This window comes from Lampetra planeri, chromosome 16, assembly GCF_965212315.1.
Source record: "Lampetra planeri chromosome 16, kcLamPlan1.2.h2, whole genome shotgun sequence".
NCBI classification, from domain to species: domain Eukaryota; kingdom Metazoa; phylum Chordata; class Hyperoartia; order Petromyzontiformes; family Petromyzontidae; genus Lampetra; species Lampetra planeri.
In genome coordinates, this window is record NC_136122.1 from 8,085,751 (window position 1) to 8,111,173 (window position 25,423).

The 25,423-nt window shown below is 44.8% G+C and overlaps 1 protein-coding gene across 2 annotated transcripts in view; it reads left to right on the plus strand.

Moving 5' to 3' along the window:
- The window catches only part of ALX4 (ALX homeobox 4), a 60,169-nt gene extending 35,580 nt beyond the window's left edge, over window positions 1-24,589 (plus strand). Inside the window, exons 3-5 of one of the 2 annotated variants that reach the window (XM_078601477.1) lie at window positions 7,004-7,138; window positions 11,102-11,155; window positions 21,548-24,589. In XM_078601477.1, the coding sequence (XP_078457603.1) occupies window positions 7,004-7,138; window positions 11,102-11,155; window positions 21,548-21,943 (585 nt within the window). In that variant the 3' untranslated portion in view covers window positions 21,944-24,589. Of the gene's footprint in view, window positions 1-7,003; window positions 7,139-11,101; window positions 11,156-21,544 lie in introns of both variants that reach the window. The other variant, XM_078601478.1, reaches the window with a different exon arrangement.
- The last annotated feature ends 834 nt before the right edge of the window (window positions 24,590-25,423 follow it).

Sequence of the window (25,423 nt, forward strand, 5' to 3'; positions counted from 1 at the left end):
TCGATTTAAAGCTTTCGTGACTGCAGGGATTCATCTTCTTGGTTCTTTCGGTAAAGTCACGTAGAATGGAAATAATAAAATAATAAAAATAAAACATAATAACAGAACAGAAACGTCGTGAGAATTATTGTATAATGTTTTATTTTTATTATTTTATTACTTCCCTTCTACGTGACTTTACCGAAAGAACCAAGAAGAATTGTGATCATATTAAGTCAAAGTGTCTCGTGTCTGCTGACTGCGTCTAGGCCAGGGGTGGAAATTAAATTTCCACGACTGCGACCAGTCTCTGCAAAGGGCTATTACTGCAGTAAATAATGGTACGCGTGTGTAGATGGGTACGCGTGCGTGTGTGTGTATAGCAGTGGAGAGATGTAGTGTAGTGGTTAGCACGCTGCGCTACGAATCCGGTCACCCAAGTTTGATTCGTGCTCACGGTCAACACCGATGACGGTTGTCTGAACCCGTCCTGAGCCTCCTCGAGGTCGATTTAGCCTCAACTTAGTACCTGGTGCGATGTGCAAACATCGCCACGAGGGAGACAAAGGCGGCTTTGCGTGGTGCTGGCCACCCACCCCCTCGTGTGCTGTGCCGGCCTTCGTAGGTGCTCGCTAACAGCACTTGCCCCAACAGTTTGTCAAATGTGATACGGGTGGTCTTTGTCCTTGTATATATACAATTGTCCTTGTATATATTCAAAGCATGGACATTACTTGCCAACAAATCTCATTTACGAGTACAATTGATATTCTGTTTTGCTATATATAGTTCTTGTATTATTAGGCGACATGCATTTCAACGTTCCAATATTTCACAATTCGGCGGTGTGAACTGTTGGAACTCGGTGACGAGGATTGGCGGATCACATAGAGATATGTGGAACTTACAAACCCATTGGGGCTGCGAGGTGAATAGGATATTATTTGAATGCAGCAGCGATGATTCAATCCATTCGAGTGGAGTGCTTGAGTGAGCGTCATCTCCTTCGCATGCCGTGGATTTCCCTCCGAGGTGATTCCTTCCAAACGAAGTCAAAGAGCTCAATGATGGCGAGTGGCCACAAACATCGCAACGTAGCATCCTGCTAAAGTCTGAAGTCACACACACACACCACATACACGAAACGTATACAGAGCGCACGTCAGACCTTAGCAGGGCGCTCCCGAGAAAGGGAGTCTTGAGACTCAATTGAGGCTTTGCTTTGTCGGAGTCATTTGTTAGCATACTGTGATTCACACACGGCCTTATCGACATGAGTGCGTGCACGTGTGTGTGTAGATCACAGATGCGTGTGGATTCCACCACGGTCATTATAATGATCGGTTACGTAACTTGGCGTGATACCGCCGTGTTTATGTTGAGGGACGTATCCAGGCTACTTTTTTTTTGTTTTTCTTAAATGGGGCTTGTGTATCGGGTTATGAGAGTTGGGTAAGAGCGATAGAGGGAGAGAGAAGAGATGTTGGGGAGGGGGGGGGGCTGAGTGAGGGGTGGGGGAGATGGGGGGCTGGGTGAGGGGTGGGGGAGGAGGGGGGGGGGTTAGAGCACATCAAACTTTATTTTCGTCGTCATCCAAGACGGATGAAGGGTTCCCCAAGCTGCAATGTAACAAACAGTGCGCGGTATAACCTCCGTACACGAGCTCATTTCACGGCTCCATCTCCACAAAGGAGGTCCTCTCTGCCTCCTTGGCCTGCCACTCCGGTGTTTGTCTCGATTCGCCGGCCGTCATCCCTTCCAGCGACGAATCCTGCCAGAGTCCAACTACTTTTCTTCTTAACGGACAACATGCCATCTGTATGGCCTGCAATAGACTGTTGGGGCAAGTGCTGTTAGCGAGCAGCACCTATGAAGGTCGGCACGGCACACGAGGGGGTGGGTGGCCAGCACCACGCCCGACCGCCTTTGTCTCCCCAGTGGCGATGTTGTTACACAGCGCACCAGGGACTCATTTGAGGCTGAGTCGACCTAAGGATCGGTTCAGAGAATCGTCACTGGTGTTGACCATGAGCGGGAGTCGAACTCGGAGTAGCCGGGTTCGTAGCGCAAGTGGGCTAACCGGTGCTCCGTCTGGAACGCACACGCACACAAACGCGTATCTCGTATAGATAGACCACAACGACTGATATATTGTTCTGGAATGGCTGCAGGATTGAAATTTGGCACAGATATAGTCGTGCCTATGTCTGTCGTGATTGCAAGTCGACAAAGAGTGAAATTGTCTCATTTGGACCTCGCCAATTGCACGAGGTCGGAGGATGATCGGTTTCGCTGAGAAGGCGGTCAGCCTCGAGTTCCACGTCTCTTCGGCGTCTCGAGACACCTTCCCACCCGATAAGTGACCCAACAGTGGTTCGACACCGGTGGAGTGTGACGCTAAAGTTGACGGAATGCGGGCAACATCTTGCTGCTGGCTACTCGTAATGTATACAAAGACAAAGATCCCCCTTATAGCCTTCACATGCTGTTGGGGCAAGTGCTGTTAGCGAGCACCTAACTCGGGTCGCTGGGTTTACGGCGCAGCGCGCAAACTGTTACGCTACACGTGCACGTGCAATTGTCCGAATTGATTAACTCCTGTGCATGTACACTTATTGTTGTATGCAATATAATAATATTTTATATATTTTTTTTATCTACGTGCCTTTACCGAAAGACCCAAATAATATAATAATATCTTCTTGGTTCTTTCGGTAAAGTCACGTAGAAGGGAAGTAATAAAATAATAAAAATAAAACATAATAAAATCGTATTATGTTTAAAATTGTATTATGTTTTATTTTTATTATTTTATTACTTCCCTTCTACGTGACTTTACCGAAAGAACCAAGAAGATGAATCCCTGCAGTCACGAAAGCTTTAAATCGAAATATAATAATAGTTAACTAACATTCAATGCACTTGTGTTTAAGTGCATTCTCATCATATACGCATAGTACACATCGGAATGAGATGCAATGTATGTTGGTGATTATTTGTGTGTGCGCGCGTATTTTGTTCAAATATTTGTAACGAATTGGGTTCGATTCCTGGCCACCGCCAAAAATCAGTGGGCCAAGTGATGTTCTGAACCAATCCTGGGTAACCCGACGCCCCCTTCATCATCAACTCGCACTGACCGGCGTGGTAACGTCGAGCTCGTATAGCTCCAACAGCAACAACAACGACCCAGTGTGAATTACACGGTGCACCAGGAGGCCAACATTCAGCGCCGCATTGCCCCAAAGGCTGCAATAGCACAACCACGCGTTGCAATAACAACGGTGCGTGCTACCATCGACAGCGGCGAGGGTTGCACAACGCAAGGCGATGATATTGCGCAGCAAACCCCTTTTGATCGAAGATCCCCGCGATCAGCTCGCGCGTGCGTGGTCGGTTTCGTGGGCCACGTGCGTTTGACGGACTGTGAGAGGTGGGGACGCCTTGGTTGGAGATCTTCATCCAGCCGTGGATTGATCACGGCTGCTACTGATTCTGATGATGATGATCAAAACGTATTATCATGATTATTATACGAATACGCGTTCATATTGCTGGCACGCCAGACACGGCTGACAGCTGAAGGCTGCGTTGAATGTGTGCGGAGCGGACTCATTGCATTTGTGCAGTGCCGGATTATCCTCGTAGCAAAAGTAGCTACACATGTAGTAGCTACTTAATATGTAGTAACTACATACGTAGTTACTACATATTACGTAGTTACTACATATGTAGTAGCTACGGGCCCCGCACTTTCAAGGGCCCCGCGCTAAATGCTTTCAAGCTATCAATTCCGGTTCAGTGATTCTGCACTTGCTCTATTACTATTGTACTATAATGCCTTCAACCTTTATGAACGAATGGGTGTTTAAGGTTAGCGATTTATCTTATTATCTGGCTGTATAGCAAATGAAAAAATACAATTACTTTACTATGCAAGTAAAAAAAATTATTGTAATATTTATGTGTTTTTGAAAAATATGTATTATTTATTTGGGCCCCTTTAACACATTCCTGCGGACGGAGCTGGTAGGAACGTTGGGTTGCTCGGTCAATGGCCAGGGTCAACGACGGCGTGGTGTATTCCGCAAATATGGCCGACTGTGAGGGCGGGCACAAGCCGGCGTGAGTAGGTTAAACGTTGAGTTTTATAAGGGCACCACGGGGTGACCAGCCTCTCCTCACTCAGCCCCACCAGCCCCACCCCCCACCCAGCCCCACCCTCCCCACCCTCCCCTCTCCACCCAGCCCCACCCCTCCCATTTTTGGATGCACGACAGACGGACGGACGGACACAATAATCCCCTGTGGGCTGGTGTAACCAGGAGGTTCCTACCAGTATAACATTTGCTCCAGGCCCCGCACGAGCTTAATCCGGCACTGGAATTGCGCATTGTCTGGTGATGCCGCCGTGGCTGCTGACTTGAGTTGGCAGTGGTGCACAAGCACGGACAACGAAACACAAAATAACTCATTCGTCAATAACACTTTGGCCATTAAAAGGAAACGAATACCGCAGGCGACGTTTCAGGCAATGGTCCTTCACAGGACATAGGGAGGGTCGGAGAGATTGAATCAAACAGGTGAATTGACTGAAACGTCACCTATTGTTATTTTGTTGTCATTTCCCCACACCTCTTAATTAGCACGGTTGTCTGCGTACGGTGCGAAAGAAGTTCAACATACATACGTTTTCCTTTTAAGGTCGAAATGTTATGTTTTGTTTGCTACTTTGTAGAAATACAAACGGCTGAATCGCGACTGAAACACATGCTGTCGACTGCGATTCCCGGCACTCGATTGTGCAGTGCACACGCATAAAGCTCACAGGGCCAATGGTACCTTAAATATAATATTTATACAGGCACAGTCCACACGTATGTTGATACAACGTGGACTATTACCAAACGCATCACTTATTAAACAAAAAACATAACAAAGACAAAGATCCCCCCCCGGTATAGCCTTTAACAGACTGTTGGGGCAAGTGCTGTTCGCGAGCAACTTTGAAGGCCGCCACGGCACACGAGGGGGTGGGTGGTTTACACATCGCACCAGGTACTCATCTGCGGTTGAGTCAACCTAGGGGAGGCCCAGGACCGGTTCAGATAATTGCCACCGGTGTTGGCCGTGAGCAGAATTCACGTAAACAACGTGATGCCATTTGTATCGAAGGTTTATCAGTTATATTTGCTACAGGTTTGTATCGTTGGTAGACAGTGACACTTTAGTAACACTACTGCGAACGATACCGTAGGCTCACGTAACAATGAATAATATCGTTGAGATATTTGTTTTTCGACTGCTTCATGAAGGCCGCCCCACATTGCATTGATTGACCATACTTCACCACACTGAAGTGGATGAGTGGACCCAAACCGGTTCAGATATTGACTTAAAGCTTTCGTGACTGCAGGAATTCATATTCTTTGGGTCTTTCGGTAAAGTCGCGTAGATAGGTTCAAATTAATAAAAAATAAACACAAAAACTACGACGGTGATCGTCATCAGGAGGATGACGATGGAAAAGTAATTTGATTTTATTTTAATTAATTTAAACGTATCTAAGTGACTTTACCGAAAGACCCAAAGAATACGGTTCAGGTATTGCTACTCACTGCTGATGTTATCCATGGCTCAGGCTGCAAGGTGCATGGTGCAGTGCGCTAACTGCTGTGCCACTACTCCATCAAACTATTGAGATCGTGTCAAGGTCCATCACTCACGCTTTCAATGTTTGTAAACAAAAGTATTTTGTTACTGCTTTTGGTCACTGTAACTTATATTAGAACTATGCGTACATTTCAACAAAGAAGTCGACACTTTGGTAAGCCTGAACTATGTGCAAAAATTTCGATTTAAAGCTGTCGTGGCTGCAAGGATTCATCTTCTTGGTTCTTTCGGTAAAGTCACGTAGAAGGGAAATAATAAAATAATAAAAATAAAACATAATAAAATACAATTCTCACGACGTTTCGGCCAGGTGAAGAACAGGGCTGTCGGAAAGACAGCGTCTGAATGGCTGTCGGAAAGACAGCGTCTGAATGACTGAAAGAAACACGGGTAGATGGATGCTTTGAATTTCACTGCGAGATGGGAAGAGGAACACACAGAGTAGGTGACGTGTGTAAAGTAAAATACATGATATATTGACTGTGAAAGACAAGCAGATTGGGATGATGGCCTGTGGTTGATGGAGTGGCAGCCCAGAGTGGGGGTTGCGCTAAATGACCATTCCACTGTTAGTAGGTTTTTACCCTTTCAACTGGTACAAAAACTGACACCTTTATACAAGGCATCATGTTTGCAATAACCACAACACAAGCAGTCAAAATGCAAACAAAAAGAAACAACTCTGATAATGATAATGATATGCACTGTCCTTGAAGTTGATTGGTCCACACCCGAGACAGCTTTTCTTAGAGCCTAGTCTCCATTGGTGTTGGACCAGATGACACCAAAAGGCGTACAACTAAAAAACAGCGCACTATCAGAGTATTGAGAGCTCGGGGTAAGCATTTAAAGGGTAAAAACCTATTACTATATTTTGCCACTGGTAAAGGAGGTCTCATAGTGACCATTCCACTGTGGAGATGGAGCGATGAAATCGGCTCGTGCGCAGGTGCTGGATGAATAGTTACATTGTGTCATCTATCAGCAAATAGATCCCGGCTCAAAATGATCAAATGTAATAAAGACATTATATCTATGTAGAACATATTTCGCACCGTACGTAGCCAATCGTGCTAATCGGAGGTGCTGGGGAAGGACAACAAACTTAACACAAAAAGCAGTTCTAAAGAAATGTTTAACTTTGATTTTAAAAATCTGAAGAACGCACTTCACAATGAAATTATACCCTTTGTGTGCAATTGTTGAATTCCAGGACCTTGTATAACCATATGCCCATGTCGCTCTCTCTATCTCTGTCCTTTTTCTTTTCTCTCTCTTTGCTTTGTCTCTCCCACTCTCTCCTCTCTCTCCTCTCTCTCTCTCTCGATCCCTCCCCCCGCCAATACATCAGGTCTGGTTCCAGAACCGCCGTGCGAAATGGCGCAAGAGAGAACGGTTCGGACAGATGCAGCAAGTGAGGAACCACTTTGCGGCCGCCTACGAGCTGCCGGTCATGCCCAGAGCCGACAACTACGGCCACGCACAGGTACAGGGCGTCCCTCGACACAACGCTGTGCTGCCGCAGAACGAAAGACTGTCCGTGCGAATCACTTGCCCCCCCAAAAAAAGTATCTTACGGTTATACGAGTGGGGGGGGGGGGTGGGAATATTTGTATTTGCTGTGTTTCTCGGGAGCGGTCTCGTCCAACACCAGTGACGATTATCTGAATCGGTCCTGGAACTCCTCTCTAGGTCGACTCAGCCTCAAATGAGTACCTGATAATGGTGTGTAAACATTGCCACTGGGGAGACAAAGGCGGCCGGGCGTGGTGTTAGCCACCCACCCCTTAGTGTGAAGTGCCAGCCTTCATTGGAGCTCCTCTCTAACAGTGTTTGCACTAACAGTCTGTTGATGGCTTTACAGGGGATCTTTGTCTTTTACGTGTAGAATTAGAATTGGTGCTTAGTATCAGCTATAACAGTCCGTAAATTATATTGGCACGCCATAACCATCTCACCTTGTGTTGTGCCCATGACACTACTTTTTATAAACCTGTTCATACGAGTCTTGTAATATAGGGTACAATAACATATGGTTAATATGGATGTGCATTCCTTGTACTCTAGTGGTAGTGCCTTATGCCGATAATCCCTACTCCAAGTCAGCCTGGCAGTGTCTTGAAAAATATCGAGTGAAAAATGTCAGCCCTGGTGCAGACGGGGAGCTGGGATCCGTGGGAGCATAGAGACACAGTACAACACTGGACTTACCTTCACTGCCCTCTGCTGACCACCACGTAGTGCGGCTCCACAGCTGCCGACTTTAAATATCCCACACACCTGGCTGAGCTGAGCCAGGCTGAGCCAGGTGAGTGACAGTATTTGTTAAGCCACTGCTGGATCAAGGCCCCCTTAGTCCGTTTGATCATACTTCACCACACTGGTCAGTTCGAGTTGGTGAAGATAAATGTGAGGTTGGGGCACCCAGCAAACGTTCAGAAATCTCTTGCCACTGATATTAGCAGTGCCTGAGGATCAAGCTCAGGGCGCTAACCGCTTTACCACCACTCCAACCCTTCTCGTGAAATGTACTGCATATATAAATACACAAATGTAGAAAAAACCCTGGAGATACCAGACTTTCTCCTTGGCAGACGATTGTCTTCCGTTCAAACGTATTGTATCGCCACCACTGTCATTGACACGTAATTTAGCTGCACCCACTCACAAATTAGCTGTGCTGAGGAATGTGGGGGGGGAGCGTGATTCACACGATTGAAAGACAGAGGGACATTTCCTCCCTACGCCACTCAATTACCCTCTCAATGTAACCCCTTAAAGGCCATTTGCCAATGAGCAAAGCACCTGCAATGTCCCTGATCTTGTCGGATCTCTGACGCTAAGTAGAGTTGAGGCTAGACATGTGTTTGGATGGGCAGACGACCACCACCACCACCACGGATGATCACGGTGTTGTAGGCTGCTACGGGGCTGTTGTCAGCAAGAAGGCAGTGCAGCAAGATATATTGTTGTACTGTACTAGGTTCCAGCATCTATTGCTCCCACATCGTCGAGCACAGTCAAACTACGGTCAAACAAACCCGCGTGATCCGCACCACGTTTTTTTCTAAGGTTTAGGTTTTATTTTTGGCACAGCTAAAAACCCAGTGGGCAATAAATGCAAATTTTCGATGAGGACCGCAGATGCCTGGTTACAGCCACAACAACAACAAAAACACATGAACAATCCAAAAACAACCGTACGTGGGCAAGCTCCCAATGGCAAGGGCGTGGCGACTGCCCTCATCCAGCAGTGAATAGACAAAAGGGGTTGCACGTGCACATACATTGGCACCTCCTCTTAAGCGCGGTTGGCTCCGTACAGTGCGAAAGAAGTTCAGCATACGTACGTACAAAGACAGCTGGCGTCAATTTGAGAAGTCAAGAAATATTACAGGGGTTGGGGGCGGGGGGTTGAGTGGCGGATGGGGTGAGGGTTGGGGGGGAGAGCTGCAACGCACTGCGAGGAGGAACTGGAGCCCAGCGCCATAACCCCCCCTAATCCACGGTCGTGTTTCTGCTCGCGAAACAAGACATCCCTTGTGCGCGATTAAAAAGGCCAGGGGGTGGCAAGGCGTGTCGCCAATCCAGCGAAGCGCTTCGTGTTTGGCTTGGGGCGGTGGGGGGGTTAAGCCAGGGCCTCTACTCCTCGCCGCGACCAACCAGGTGCCATGGTCCGAGTCCCACCGGGGAAGGGGGGGGGTGGCCGAAACGTCGCTACCACCAAGAGGCTCGCAGCGCTCCGTCTCCCGACAACGGCGTCCGCTCGCCACGGAAATCTCCCTTCGATTTACGACGCGGAATAACCATGATGATATTTACGATCGTCGTCACGAGCAGAAACAGTAAAGCGCAGCTTTGCAAGATCATGATCTTTTCCTTCGGTTTTTGTTCTATCCGAAGGTGGTGGTGGCTGGGCCGTGTGGATTTTAGGGGCCGATAGAAGGCCGAGTGTGCCGTACTCAAATCTCATGGAACCCAATATGTAGTGGGTTTCGGTCACGTCGCAAAACCCGCACGCATTGCTATATGAAAAATTGGTGTCTTTGCCCACGGTCAGATATCTCCTGTAGTTGGCTCAGCCTGAAACGAGAGGTTGGTACTGATGGATACCAAAAAAGTGTAATCCTTTTCGATCCATAATTAAGTATAGTAGATTTTGTGTTTTTTTTACAAAATGGGACAATACTATGATTGTATATGCAATATTATTAGTTATTTCGGTAAAGTCACGTAGAAGGGAAACAATAAAAATATAAAACAATACAATTCTCACGACGTTTCTATTGCAACACAAGCAATCATCATCAGGTGTGAAAACCACAGCAAGAACATTTGAAAAAAGTGGCCTTTTTTTCGAAACGTCGCGAGAATATTATTGTTTTATATTTTTATTATTTTATTGTTTCCCTTCTACGTGACTTTACCGAAAGAACCAAGAATATGAATCCCTGCAGTCACGAAAGCTTTAAACCAAAATACATATGCAATGTTTGTCATTTTCGCCCAGTGTTATTCAAATTGCGCTATCGCCGCCCGTGCCATGAGACGGACAATCTCTTCGAATCTCTCGCAGAGCAACCCAATCCTTCGTGTCAGAGAAAGGCCCGTGGAAGTGGATATCACAGAGCTACCGCTGCGATCCCTTCACGGTGACCTCTAGTCCACGCAGTAGAGGGGCAGAACTTTGTCCACATGCTCAACAAATGAGGGTATTGTTCATCACGTGACGGTGAAAGGGAGATGGAATTTAGCCAAATTAAGGGCAGGACTAATTTGAACGCGATGGGGTTTGTTTTGGGCATTCATCAGTGACTTGGCCGACACCATGAACTCACTGGAATTATTTGTATGATCACAGTTTGTTTTATCGGTTTAGCTCAGGGCAACAATCTTCATGACTGTCAAGCCCCTCCACATAATGTATCATCATGATTCACGGTCACGATCTTGTGAATGCAGTGGCATCTGTTGACTGCGGGCCTCCCATTAACCCACTCATACGACGTAAACGAATTGATTCACACATCGATACGTAGACGCACGATTCCACGCGTGTGTCGGTGACTTTAATCGATGCATCATTACACCAACAATAACAAACAAAAAATTAATTTACTAAATTAGGACTTGCAATTGTTTGACGTTGTGATGCAGAAAATGACCAATAAGATCTGAAATGGTCCGTAATAAGGTAAGCACTGATAAGGGGTCGACAGGTACGTTGAACTTCCTCCGCATCGTACGTAGCCAAACCGTGCGAATGGAGTGGTCCGGACCACTCGTAAGTCGATTGTAACTGATAATAAAGAATAACATAACGCAATAATTAACAACATGAGCAACACTAAAGACGAGTTGAAGCACACCGGGTGATGATGTCATGTCAGCCGCGTAGCGAGTGGTGTCATTGCGGCCAAGTTACATGCGGGGTATGTGTCTCCGGCAGGTGATTGGCTGGTGCAGTGGGAGTGATGACGTAATCCCTAGCAACAACTCTTACGTGAGTGAGCGTTGTGACACCCATACGTATTTACCTTGACCCACGACCTCTTTCTCTCTGATGATCCAATTTTGGATCATAATACATTCGTAGCACGCCAGACTTTTGACAACACATCTTTGAGGGCATTCTCTGTACTCCGGCACTCATACCCTTAGCAGTGCCTACTTTATCACAGACCAATTCAGACCTTATTGGTCACCTCGTGCCCTTATACATCTCAACGTTCATCCTACAAATTCCCATCACAAGGGAGAAACACAAACAAATAGACACAAATATTATAATTTTTCCCGTATTGAAACGGCTGTACGCCGTATGGACCTGAAATCTCGATTTCCCTGTACAAGAATACCGGTAAACCGGATGGGTTGACAGGGGCGACTGGACATCGGTGAAAAAAGAGCTTCATGGCTCATCGGATTCCTCCAGTCTTAAATATTCTGAAGCTGATAGTAAGCAATGTTTATACATATGACGTTTGGCGTAGGTCAAACAAATGAAACTCAACTTTGTATCCATGCTCGTCTTATATTGTTGTTGAAGGAAATGTCTTAATTATTTTCATGTTGCTTTGTTCTTCCTGTCGTGGAGAGCTGGGGATATTTTAAAGGGGTAAAAACTATAAGATGCATGTAGAAGAGAAACAAGGTCGTTGGGCGGACTGAAAGCGTGCAATTGTAGCTCGCCAGTGACTTATTTGAGCCATAATTTAAAGAATACAAGGACGCATTGGATGTACAGTCAAAGTATTGAATACACTATCACCATCAGCATCCATAATCAATCCACTGCTGGATGAAGGCATCCAAGCCGTCGCCATCTCTGACAGTGACACATCTAATGGGGGAGGGGGCGATGGGTTGACAGCCCCCACCAACCCTCATTCCGACGCTGAAAATTGGCATTTTATTCATCTATACCAGATCAAATATAGTGACGTTATTATTATGATTCACTTTCGAGCTGCACTTAAAAAAAAGCTTACAGAATTGGAAATGCCTCCCCTCCTGGCTGGGAAGTTTCTGGATCCACCTCAACCCACAGTACTCCCATTATAACAATTGCACAACACTGTTAGGTCAGAGTCAATTACATTTCACAAGGGGAGAATGGAGTCATAAGTGACGCCCTGAAGCTTTCAGATAGACAAGTTGAGGTTAGGAATCGGTCCACGGTTGTTTATCACTGCTGCTGTCAGTCGGGGACATTTACTCACATTTATACTGATGGTGACCTAAGGCAGGAGGACCACAATGCACTTGTTCAGGAAACGCCGATAGTTATTTTTGCATAACGCACAGATGCTGAGTACTGTTCACACGGTCTTTTCTTTCCTTGTTTGAAACGAAGTGTGCTTGTATCAGAAGTCGCCCTTTAACTTGCCCCACCGAATGTGTGTGTTGCTAATATCAGAACCGTGCTTAAATACGGTGTGCTTACATCCAGCGTCTGGTGTATCTATTTGGAGTCCAACGACAACATTAATTGAGTACAAGCCTTCCAATGTCCACACAATGGCAAGCCGGCTATTTCACTTCAGGCCATGCGATGCGCTTACTCGCCACTTAGCCAGAAGTCAGCGGTTATAATCCACAGCCTCCCGGTAGCACATCTGTTGATTGAAGCACGTATCAAAGGTGCCCCAGCGGGAACAATGGGGAGCCTAATGAAATCCCTAAGCCTCAGCAGCCTAAATGAGTTTGGTAAGAGCAGGCCAAAGTAACCCTCTGGATGGAATCTCTGCAGCTCCCTTTAGTGGAGGCCCTTCTGCCGCAGTGACGTGAGCACGCAATAGCAGGGCTGCACCTTCACCTTTTTTTAAAATATCAAATCAAGGGAGCAGTGGCGCAGTGGTTAGCGCACCGCGCTAACACCGGTGGCGGGTGATATCCGAACAGGTCACTAGCTTCTCATCTTCACTAACCATCACAGTGGTGAACTACGGTCAACCTAACTGCCATGACGAACACGTCGTGGAGAGGTTTTCATCCACAAGTGAATTGATAGAGCTTTGATTATTGTCTATTGTTATCATTAGTACACCAAAACATGCAATCTGCAGTACAGTAAATGCTAAATATTAATGTAAACAAAAATTATCGCAATGTTTGTAAGCATAGATCACCATGCACCAATGCCAATGTACTTGCTTGAAAATAAGCACAGTGATTACTTTGGAATCTTAATATTTATCTCTAAGTTAATTAGATCAATGGTCTCAGTAAATCAATCCAGCATACACACGTTTGTTACAAAACATCAATAATTTATTTAGTATAAAATATGCCACTAGATGCTGCAGTTCCATGTAATTATAGAACCACTATGGAATAAAAAAAAACAAGGTTAAAGGAAACATGATAACTCGAGTCAAATTGAATTATTTTAGGTTGTTGTGCATATTGTTTAAGCTGTATTCATTTTGAGCATCATATTAGGCCATTTCCTAAGCTAGTAATTATCTCAAATACCACTTTGTTCCGGCACTTCGAAATTCACTGCATGAGAGGCGCAGTACAAATAACAGATGATAATGATGTTGATAATCAGGTGAGAGTAATATGTTGAATGTCACACTACCAAATACAATCATGAATAGAAGGTAAAAGTGCAGACCTGCAATGTCTTACTCATGCCAATGCTAGAGGAAGGGTCACACTCTTCCAAAATGGCGTCGTGCAAGGGGTGGGAGTAGCCACACTTTACCGCACCCCAACACGATTTGGTGATCGACTGCGTTGCACCCGTTAATACTGCTGGGTCGACAGAGTTACTTAAAACATTTAACATATTATAAACAAAACGGCTATCAACATGACGAATGTTGGATTATCCAGCAATATGGTTTCAGTCCTGTCTAAATGTCTTAACTTTGCTGTTGCCCCACGTACAATCCCTGTCGATGAGATCATTGCTGAAGTGGAATCAGAAATACTCAGATTGTGAATGTTGTGGCTTGGCTCTCCAACACACCGGGGTGCTGTACTAGTGGCATGTTCTGTTTACTTGACAACCCTTACTAGTTGGCTGTGTCGGGTGGTGGCGGGTTTTAACGACACATTTAGATGTTTACGCGATCTGACCCAAAAAAAACCTCTTATGGATATTAGTCACGAAAGCCTGCGACGTGTTCAACTGATTTAAGAAACTTGGTCAACAGGCACGTACGTTTACTGTGAAATACGTTACGTTGGAATACAACCGAGAGCAGACTTATTTCCATTTTTGAATGATACTAACTGTATAGTAATAATGACGATGACAATACTTACTCCCTCACGTGCAACGGGCAGTTCTGCGTTACGTGCTGTTGATTGCATATCGGCAACGGGAGCGTCACCCGACTCCCCAACCCCCCTTCTTTCATTCTTTCCACATTCCCAGTCGGGAACAATCCATAGACATCCAAGGGGGGGGGGGGGGCATTGTTTGGCTCTGCCTATCAGGCAATCGCAAGCTGAAAATGCCATCGCTTGAAACGCGGCCGCGGCGGCTGGCAAGCGTGGAGCGGGCAGGAATTCGGAATAGACACACAACTGCCAAGGGATAAAATTAAATGTTCGGTTTTTTTTTGTTTGGGAGGCCCACGCGTGCACAAGCCGGCTCTTCGAAGGCACTGGGAATGGGCAAGAGGCATGGAGATTGAAAAGAGTAAGGCTTCAACTTGTCCCCTGCGTATCTCAGAAATTCCACATTTGGGGCCCGTGTACTCTTTGCGATGGCTTCACGGTTTGTTCAGCATCTCCCGGACGGGTTTTGTTTTTTTGCCAAAAGAATATTTAAAAAAAAGTTTCCCACAAATAAACCCTGAAGAATGTCGTGACATTCTGGGCGAATAAATGTTCAAATACATCATAGAAATATATGGGATCTCGTAAATATGTTTACTCTTAGTGCTGGCGAAGGGCACTAAATTACCAGCGTGCATGGCTCTCCAAGCACCAACAAATCCAGCTTCGTATCCAGAGCCCAGCAAGCGACAGAAAGTTGCTTTTATACACCAGAAATACACAATCCAAGCAGGGACGCTGCCACACGATGTGTCATGGTTTAGCGCAACAGACCCGCAAGATGCAGAGGTTGCAGCATCGTTTCTATCTCCCGGCGTGGCACTGAGCAATATGCATGAGTACATCACTGGTATTCATCTTCTTGGTTCTTTCGGTAAAGTCACGTAGAATGGAAATAATCAAATAATAAAAAATACAACATAATAAAATAATTCTCACGACGTTTCGGCCACAACGCAAGCAGCCGTCCTCAGGTGAAGAAGCAGTAGTGTGGGCAAGCATTTGCAGGGCTGCACCTATGCCTTATAATAACAAATCTAAGCATACTAATAGGGTTTTTCCCCTGTTTCCCCCTTTTTTTTCTGGCAACAAAACTGACACCTTTTTGCAAGGAATCATGTTTACATTAACCACAATACTTGCAGTCAAATGCAAACAAAAAACAATACTCTGCAGTCACAAAAGCTTTAAATCGAAATACTCTGATAATTTATGCATTGTCCTTGAAACACCAGAGACAGCTTTCTTTAGAGCCTATTCTCATATGGTGTTCGACCAGATGACGCCAAAAGGCGCAAATCTAAGCATGGCTATGATTAACAGGTTTTAAGGCAGTCATGAACGACACGCTACATCCTTTGAAATATAATACTCTGTAGGAAAGGTGCCCCCATTCCTGCATTCAAACATTATGCATATGCCTCAAAGTCAGATTCGCAAGGGTCAACATTGCTCACATATCTTCAGTGGCCATCTCCCAAAGAGGTCTGCAGCTCAGCGCCGATGCTACAACTGTTTCACTGGCGTTCTTCATACTTCTCTGAATCAATCAACCAATCGTGCGATTATTAAATCAAGATAGAGGCAGCCACATATTTTGATATTTTACAAAAACACTGCCGGAGAGTTTGCAAAGTGCCTTGCCTTCGCACATAAAAAAATACAGTCTTTACATCTCACGTGTGCGCCGTTTAAAACCCGAAGAGAAACTTGGCCCGTTGTCTTCACAGCGTGAAAGGGTTTCAGGCGCACTCCAGATTCAAATATCTCTTGGCTGTCATCGCGAGTAACGGATAGAGGCCGCGTGTGTAAATGAAAACCATTGTTAAATGTCAAGCAGCCTGCCCGTCAACCTCATACGGAATACCGCGCGTGCAAGAGGAACTAAATTGGTAACTGTTCTGAACACGGTGACATTAGCGGCAACAGCGGTGGCATTTGTTCTTGCCAACAATATGAGCAGGCCGTTCTAATTTTAATCTGCGGAATAAGGATGTTCGACAACTTCAAGTCGCCAGCCCAGTCCACGTGGACGTGATAAGGGCTTAGCAGCGTGGCAATCTTCTTGGTTCTTTCGGAAAAGTCACGTAGAAGGGAAATAATAAAATAACAAAAATAAAACATAATGAAATACAATTCTCACGACGTTTCGGCCACAACGCAAGCAGCCGTCCTCAGGTGAAGAACAGGTCTGTCGGAAATACAGTGTCTGAATGCGCGGCAATGTCAAATTAAATTAAATGCCACCTACAAAAACTGACGCCTCCCCCTCCCGGCTCGAGAGGCACATGTCGAGAGATATTTATGGTCAAGAGGTTTAAGTTACGAGGGCTCCTTCACAATTATCACTTTTGCAGATTCAACAGCTCAGGTTTCGGCTTTAATAAACGAGCGTAATTATTGGGCTGAAATACAAGTCCTATAATGTGTAAATGAAAACGTGTTGCAAGTGGCACACATTGTGGGCTGTTGTTACATTGAATATTATATCAACGGCGGAGGGAGAGCGGGGGGGGGGTGGAGTGGTGGCGCTGCAGTTAGCACACCACATATTGAACCCAGCGTTCAATATGCGGTGTTATTCTGGGCCACGGCCAGCATTGATGAGAAGTGATATCTGAACAGATTCTGGGTCCCCACACTTTACCAACCCGCATTGACCAGCGTGGTGAAGTATGGACAAAACCGCCCATGATCGAGAGGAGTATTGAGGTCTTAATCTAACAGTGGATTACCAAAGTGCTGTAAATGAATACGTTAAACAATCTTTAAACGTTACAAATAAGGGACAGATGCACACCGTATGTGCACATGGTTTGGCAGCACCAGTTCTCACTTTTCTTTTGCTGGCGGCTAATTTCTAAGGTAAGGAATTGGTAATTAATCTCACTAAAGTATTATGCACAGCAGTGCTATATATTACTCATTTGCTGCCTCTGTGACCTGTACATCATTATTCTGCCTTGCTAAAAATATGTTCCATCCAAATGGGTTCTCACCTGACTAGGAGTAAAACAACGCAACGCATCCCTGTTACTTCAACTTTTTGTGCAAGAGTCATTTTTACGTCTTTTTTTTAGGAATGTATTTGATTTAGCGAATTTGTAACTTAAGTAAGACTGATTCCCTTTTTGGGTTGGCCTTTTTTTTTCTCTCTCTCTCTCTCCATTCATCTGTAACTACTGGTGACGTTTCATGTGCCCGGCCTGCCATGCAGAGATTTTTCAACCCCCGCCGCGTCTGTCTACCCAGCAGGCTATGGCCTGGGACGGGGGGAGGGGGGCCTTCATCCAGCAGTGGATAGGAAATGGCAGACTTGTACAAAAGCTACTTTGATTGGCTCTCTCAATACTGCGTGAATATACGTAACATACACTCCTCTGTTCAACATATTGTATTTGTATACATGAATAAAGTACGGTATTTGTGCAGCCGTCGACCAAGAGCAATTACAACTGACATGATCGACGCGAGTAATAGAATTTGAATTCCTGCCAGAGATCTACGGAACGATGTTCAGATCTGCACCAATGGGCAACACGTGGATTGGGCTATCATTGCATACGAAAAAAAGTCAATAATCATAACGTTTTCAAGTTAAAATGTTTACGTTGGCAGACTTTTTCTTTTGCTTCACAGCCCCTTAAGGCGTCAACAAAATATGTTTGGAGGATTTTAATTACTTTTCTCACGCCAATATAAAAATACCGTAATAAGCTAATGTTATGTAAGCTAAATCCAGTCCCTCCAGAAAAACGCGGAGTTTTTTGGTGATTGTTGCGGGCAAAAATCGTTGATTATGCGGCACGTTTTCTTAAAAAATGCGATGGAATATGCGGGATATTTATGCAATTTTATGCGATTAAATTGCAGGAACTTGCAAAAATTGCGGGAACTTGCAAAAACTGCGGTTTGATGAAAAAGAGAAAAAAAGTGATTCCCCCAACACCCTTATTCACTAGGCTACTACTTTAATGTAAAGAGTCATTTCTTATTACTTCCTATGATAAGCAAGCATACTACATCACAGAAAGTGCTGGGAATATTTAAGTTCTCATCTTGTTTTATTTCAGACCTTAACAAACAGATGGCTCAAACTTACAAAACATTGAGTCGAACAAGTTCTGTAGCTTTACAAAATGAATATGCTACAACTTCTGTAAAAATGAATAAATAAAATATTAAAAAATAAAATGTGTGCTTCCTGTTTTACAGAGGTAGCTATACAAAACAGACATCTTCTGTTAAAATAAGTGTTTTCAGTGCACAATAACGTAAGCAATACAGTAACAGTACAGTCTTACAGTAATGTAAATTTACATACTACTAACAAAAAAGTGCAATCTTACAACTGTAAAGTTGCATAAACTCTTCATCATTTTTTCATTGGCATCGCGGGGTTTGCAGCTTTTCAATGATGTCGCGTAATGAGTGACGTCACTTGATAACGTTCCCATGGCAACAGGGGAAATGGCTGCGCTTGTGTGAAGTAAACGCAACATTTTTCAACTTTCTGCTAAGATATATGTGACTTTTTGCAACGAAAATGCGGGGATTATGAAATCATGCAAGCCCGCATATTTTGCGCGCGGAAATCTGCAATTTATGCGGCGAAAGTGCGGCGTATTTGAAAAAACGCGCCCCCCGCATAAATATGCGGACTTTGGCTGATTTTGCGTGGAATCTTGCGATCGCATAATCGCGTTTTTCTGGAGGGACTGTAAATCCAATCAATCAATTATTTTATTCAAAGCCACTGGGGGATCATGTTGAAGTTGATGGGTCCCTATGCGATTAAATCAACTGCGTGGATAAATTCACCCTTGAATGAACGTCTCCCGAAGCTGCCACCATCTCTCAGTCTTGCGATGAAATAGCACAAGTCAAGGACACCCTACTCTGGTCACGTGTTTAATAACACTGGTGAACACACTTTTCTGGCATAAGGTATTCCAACGGTTTTAATGTAATTTCGGGGTGCTGATTCCAAATCTGACATCAGTTTTTGTCTATCACATCAGGTTTTTGAGATATCAAATATTGCATTTTCAATAAAAACTGCAGAAGAAAAATATTAAATAAATGTGGATATCTACATAAAATGATATTATAAACACACTATCCTAAAAATACAGCACCATACTTTAACACGAAAGCAGTCACTGACTCGCAACAACTTGCAATCATAAGTGACAGAGTTAATTTCGGGTAAAATAAATGAAAATTTTGTATGCCGATAGCATAAAATGAGATGTGATAGAGAAAATCTGAGATCAGATTTGGAATCAGCACCCTGAAATTAGTCTAAAACAGCTGCAAAAGTCCAGGCCAGAATTTGTTTTATTTTTGTTGTTGACCAGTGTAGTTAATCTAAGTGCCTGCACACGACAAGATTATTGCTTAACCTCGGACAAATCCCTCCTTTGGTTGTCACTTCGTCATCAGTCCCGCCCACGAACGGCAGTCTTCCACAAGCCCAGTTGATTTATGCCTCGTAGAAAATACCCCTTCTTGAGGGGAAAACTGCGCTCAAACATGAGTTATTCTTTAACGTCAGGACATGGTTACTTTTCCTCTTTGCCAAGCAAAAGCCTAACTTCACACCTGCAAGTAGACTGCTCCAATTGGAAGCCAAACCACGGGCAGAAGCTTTACACAAATTGGAGTTTTAAAATTATTTTTATTTCGGTGACGCCATTATTTTCCTTTGTGGTGCTTTTGAGGCCAGGCTTAGTGACTTTACTGGCTACTACATCAAACAATGTAGCGGCCAGCAGTTGCAGTAACGCAATTAATTCGCCGAACAATCTGTTGCAATGTGTTAGAGATTCCCTCATACATACACGCTTGGGTTTCCTCTGCTTGCTCATGTTTCCTGGAAACCACCCGAGATGAAACTGGGTTCTCAAGTGTATCGAGTCGATGTTCTCAAATCAAGTCGCCAGTGACTGCACACACACGCAGCAGCAACAACAACAACAACTTGATACAGCTTTCGTGGCTGTGACGGTACCACCTGAAGACGGAAGCTTGTGTTGCCTCCGAAACGTCGTGATTTTTATTTCATTTTTAATGTTTTTTACCTACGTGACTTTACCGAAAAAACCTAAGAATATGAATCCTTGCAGTCACGAAAGCTTCAAATCTAGAAAACAACAACAACAACAAACATCCACCTCGTTAAATTTGGCTCCGCATTTCGTGTGGCTAAATTCCAGCTCCTGAGGATTAAAATATCGGTTTGAGTGTCACGTGGCGAACAGTGCTGTCAGTGGCACAGCGGGTTGGAAAGTGCTGCCCCCCCCCCCCCCCGACTGCGCTGACCAGAGATCGCTCGACTCTCTGTGACGGCACTGCTCTGCGATCGTTGTAAATAGACTCACGGCCTCGGGGCACGGCGCAATTCGGATAAAGTCGTGGAAAAGTAGATGAAATCAAACAGTCATCCACTGTTGACTTACCACGAATTGGCTATTTTTTTTATTATTTTTACACAACCAAAATAATAATAACCGTGGTCACCCCTGCAAATGACATGTTCCATTTCAAAGGATTATTCGGGTAAAATATCTTATGAATATACATTAATAATAATCATTTACATTTATCAGACACAATTCATCCAGGGATCTCAGTGAGCCATCCACAAAGTTAGGAAATAGAAATACTACAAAGTGCAGAGTCCACTGGTCATATATGGGAAGTGTAGGCCAGGCAAGACAGGCAAATCTTTAGAGAAGACCTCAACATGGCAAGCATGTCTAACCGCAGGTGAGAGGGCATTCCATAGTCACGGTGCAGCACATTCAGAGCCTCGCTTACTCCAGGTGCAGAGTCTAGTTCTCGGCACATGAATCAGATGTAAAAATCAGCAGATCAGAGAGATCGTGACGGTACGTGCACGTTTATCAGCCTATAAAACAATAAATCATGACCACTAATTTTGCGTCACATGCGTAGACGAAACGCATTTGCGGAGAAGCCGAGCCGCCCAAATCGTCCCGATGCGAACGCAGAACCACGCCGGTCGCAATCCTGCGGCGCTAACCGGGCGCGTGCCATCTCTCCCCCCGCCCTCCCCTCTCCTCTCTTTCAGCAGATCCAGAACACGTCGTGGGGCAACAACAGCGGCACGCCGCCCATGTCGTCGTGCGTCATGTCGCACGAGGCCATGCCGCCCTCGTGCATGGGCGCGCACGCCCACGGCGGCATGTCGGGCTTCATGGGCGTCGCACCGCAGCAGACGGGCCACGCGCCCCACCACCACGCGCCGCACCACCACGCGCACCACGCGCCCCACCACCCGCACCACCTGGGCCAGGCCGCCGGCATGAACGGCCTCTTCTCGGGGCCCGCCCTCGGGGCGGCGGCCGCGGCCGCGGCGGCCATCAACGGCTTTGAGCTGCACCCCGAGACGGAGCGCAAGACGTCGAGCATCGCGGCGCTCAGGCTCAAGGCCAAGGAGCACAGCGCGGCCATCTCCTGGGCCACCTGACTCCTCCCCGAGACCCCAACCCCCCGCCCGCCCGCCTCCTCCACCACCTCTGCGCCAAGATTCCCACCTCTCTCCCCTCTCCCTCCAGCCCTCGATCCCTCCATCCCACGTTCACCGCTGTAAAGGGGGGCAAAGTGTGGCGATGGTAAAGCGAATTTAAGCACAACCGTTAAAATAATACTGCGACAGTATTCCTGAAAGTAAATAAGGGATTCCCCAGATGGAAAGATGCACCCGAAACGTGTACACGTCTCCCATCAATCGCAACAGACTTGCTAAAACATGGGGCCTTTCTTGCCAGGATCAAAGAATAAGAATAGGTTTTACCCTTTCTGGCGATAAAACAGGTTGTAAGATGTTCAAGCACCAAACAGAAACATTTTGCAAGGAATCGTGTCTGCTTTAACCACACACGGTTCTTGTGGTGAACATGCCAACAAAAAACATGCAAAAGGCCTTTTGGCGTCCTCTGGTCTAACACTGGTTGAGACTAGGCCCCAAGGAAGGCTGTCTCTGGTGTAGACCAATCCGTTTCAAAGACAATGCCAAATATTACCAGAGCATGTTTTCGTTTGCATGTTCACCACAAGTATGTGTGGTTAATGCAGCCATGATTGCTTGCAAAAAGGTTTCTGTTTGGCGTCTGAACATCTTAACACAACTGTTTTATTGCCAGAATGGCTAAAGCCTATTAATAATCTTGCGACGACACTGCTGGTACACTGTTGTCCAACACAGCTTTCGTAATTCAGTAGTCAATTACTTGTTTAACACGCAGGCTTTCGTGACCAATATCATCCATAATACAGGTTTTTTTGGGGTTACATCGCGTAAATATATAAATGTGTCGTTAAAACCCACCACCACCCGACACAGCCAACTAGTAAGGGTTGTCACGTAAACAGAACGTGCCAATTCGTTACTAGTAAAGCACACCGATGTGTTGGAGAGCGAAGCCACGTTTATATATTTACGCGATTAAAAAAAAAACCTGTATTATGGATTCAATGACCTGTCGGGATCGCAAAGGGCCATCAAATACAAATCAGTGGGATATCTATAAACGAATCAGCCTGTATAAACAACACACCTTTTTTTATCCTGTTCACAACTCGTAGGCTACGATTTTTGGGGAATATTATTTTTTACAAAAATCCAGAATAGATATTTTAAAAAAATAACTTTCAATTATCGCAACAACGCTCATTGAGAGAAAACATCACACCGGAAAGCCCGTCAGTTGGACGCAGAAAATGTAAACTAGCTAATGGACGCAAATAATCGGTGAATTTTGTACGTTTTTCTGTAAGGCTTAGGTCCCACGTGTTTGATCCACATTCCATTCACATGTACGCACAGCTATTAAAACAAACCCCCCTCACTTTCATTGGGGGTCTATGAAGCAACCATCTGTCGGTTGATGAATGAAAACGCGTTACGAGAAATCAACCGGGTTTCTTTGCAACGGACTGCCACAATCACAACTCAATCAGTCCCCTAACCCTAAGGGTATCGTTAAGGCTATTGGGATTTAAACAGGCGATACACCGAGACCCGCTCATTAACATGTGCCCCCACTAAAAGAACAGGGATAAGTTGAAGATCAAACGTTTTACGTCAAAGCCCCTACACTTCACCCACCAAATCTCAATTACACGCTTTCAATATGTTAACACCCTGTCTGCCGAATAGGAAGCCATCAATGTCACAATATTCGATTGCCTGCTGCGATTAAATTTCGTCACCTGTCATTGGAAATCAGTGGGGTGGCTATCAACGGATCACCCCCTACATTAACTATGAACACTGCTTTGACAGATTTCAGAAAAAAATTAATTACGATCCCTTTAAGTGAATGGCTATGGCTATTGACTCATTAATTTAGCGGTTTTGCACTTTCGCCCAACAGCGCCAGACTCCATATGTATGTAACTGTACAGACCCAGTTGTATATATGTATATACGTATAACTATATTGTGACATGTATATTATATAAATAGGGCATGCAAACACTACACAGTTGTTACTGTTGTTTTACCACACTGCCGTAAAGCTAAAATTACGAGATTTTTTTTTTTTAAACAGAAATACATGTCTGCTGTTGTTGTTGTTTAGTCAATGTAATGTCTCCAAACAGTATTAGTAACGTAGCTACTCGTAGCATAGCACTGTGTGTGGGCATATTCTGTATGGAACTTCACGTTTGCGACAGGAGCCAATAGATTATTTTCTACTGCTGATATGGAATTAAGAATTAGCCTAAAGTGTCAACAGCATGGGACGAGCATTGACCTACTCTTATTCGTTTTCCTTCATTAAAGAAGACTATTTTTAGTTGTAGTATTTTTTGTTAGGATGTAGTAAATCACGGTGTGTATATCGTAAAATTATTAACTTGATTTAAAAAAAAAATACTAAAAAAATTAATGACCTTTATATACAACTGCATATATAATGATAAAGACTGAGAATATTTACAGAAGCTTTTTACTTAAGTTTTGAAATGTTTAACCCCACCCCCTCCCACGCCCCGATTATTTTGCATAGAGATATAAGAATTGTTTTCTTTTATAATAAACTGAAAAAAATGTTATTGTAATAAATGGAAAAAATGACGTGTAATTAAAATATTTTGAAATATGTAATAGTCACAAGCATATTTTATTCTTAAGTTATTTTAATAAATTCAGAAAAATGCAAAAAAAAGGGTCTTACTCACGTCTCATCTGCTAACAAATCCCATCCGATGGACTCAACGATGAATATCTGAGTCTCAACTATAAAATAATGTCACCTTGTAGCGCGCCGTAACCGCCGTATAGTTTTCGCTCGCTCTCGAAGACGGAGAACGACTCAGTGGCGCGAGGAGGAACCGCAGACGAGCGGAAAGGCTGCAGCCAACAACTGCCCAAGCTTTGCTGCCCTCAATATATGAATATCTTAAGCGGCCAAATAAATGACCGATTTACATGTGGGAGGAAACCTGAGCGCCCGGAGAGAACCCACGCGTTCGAGTTGCGTGGGGCGAGGGAGCAACACGCTATCCCATCCTGATGGAGCAAGTGGAGTTCACCTTTTTGTTGTTGTTGCCTGTTAGGCCTCGACCGCATGCGGGATGAGAGTTTCACAGCATTTGCGCAATCCACCAACCCTCGCGTTTAAGAGTTGCTGGATTACAGGCATGCGTCATCACCGGCCGGCTCATAAAATACATTTGGGGAGGGTGGAAGGGGGCAGAAACAGACATTGCAAAACACAGTTTGAAAAATAATGTATTCATTCGACATTTAAATACAGCATGGTAACATCTGGTATGTTATAAGGGAGGGAGGGAGGGGGGGCAGAAGTTGCCTTGGCAGTTAAACACCTCTGTGCATTGCAGAGGCCAGGCTCAGCCAAACACTTAAAAGCACCCATAATACAGGTTTTTTTTGGGGATTACACCGCGTAAATATATAAATGTGTCGTTAAATCCGCCA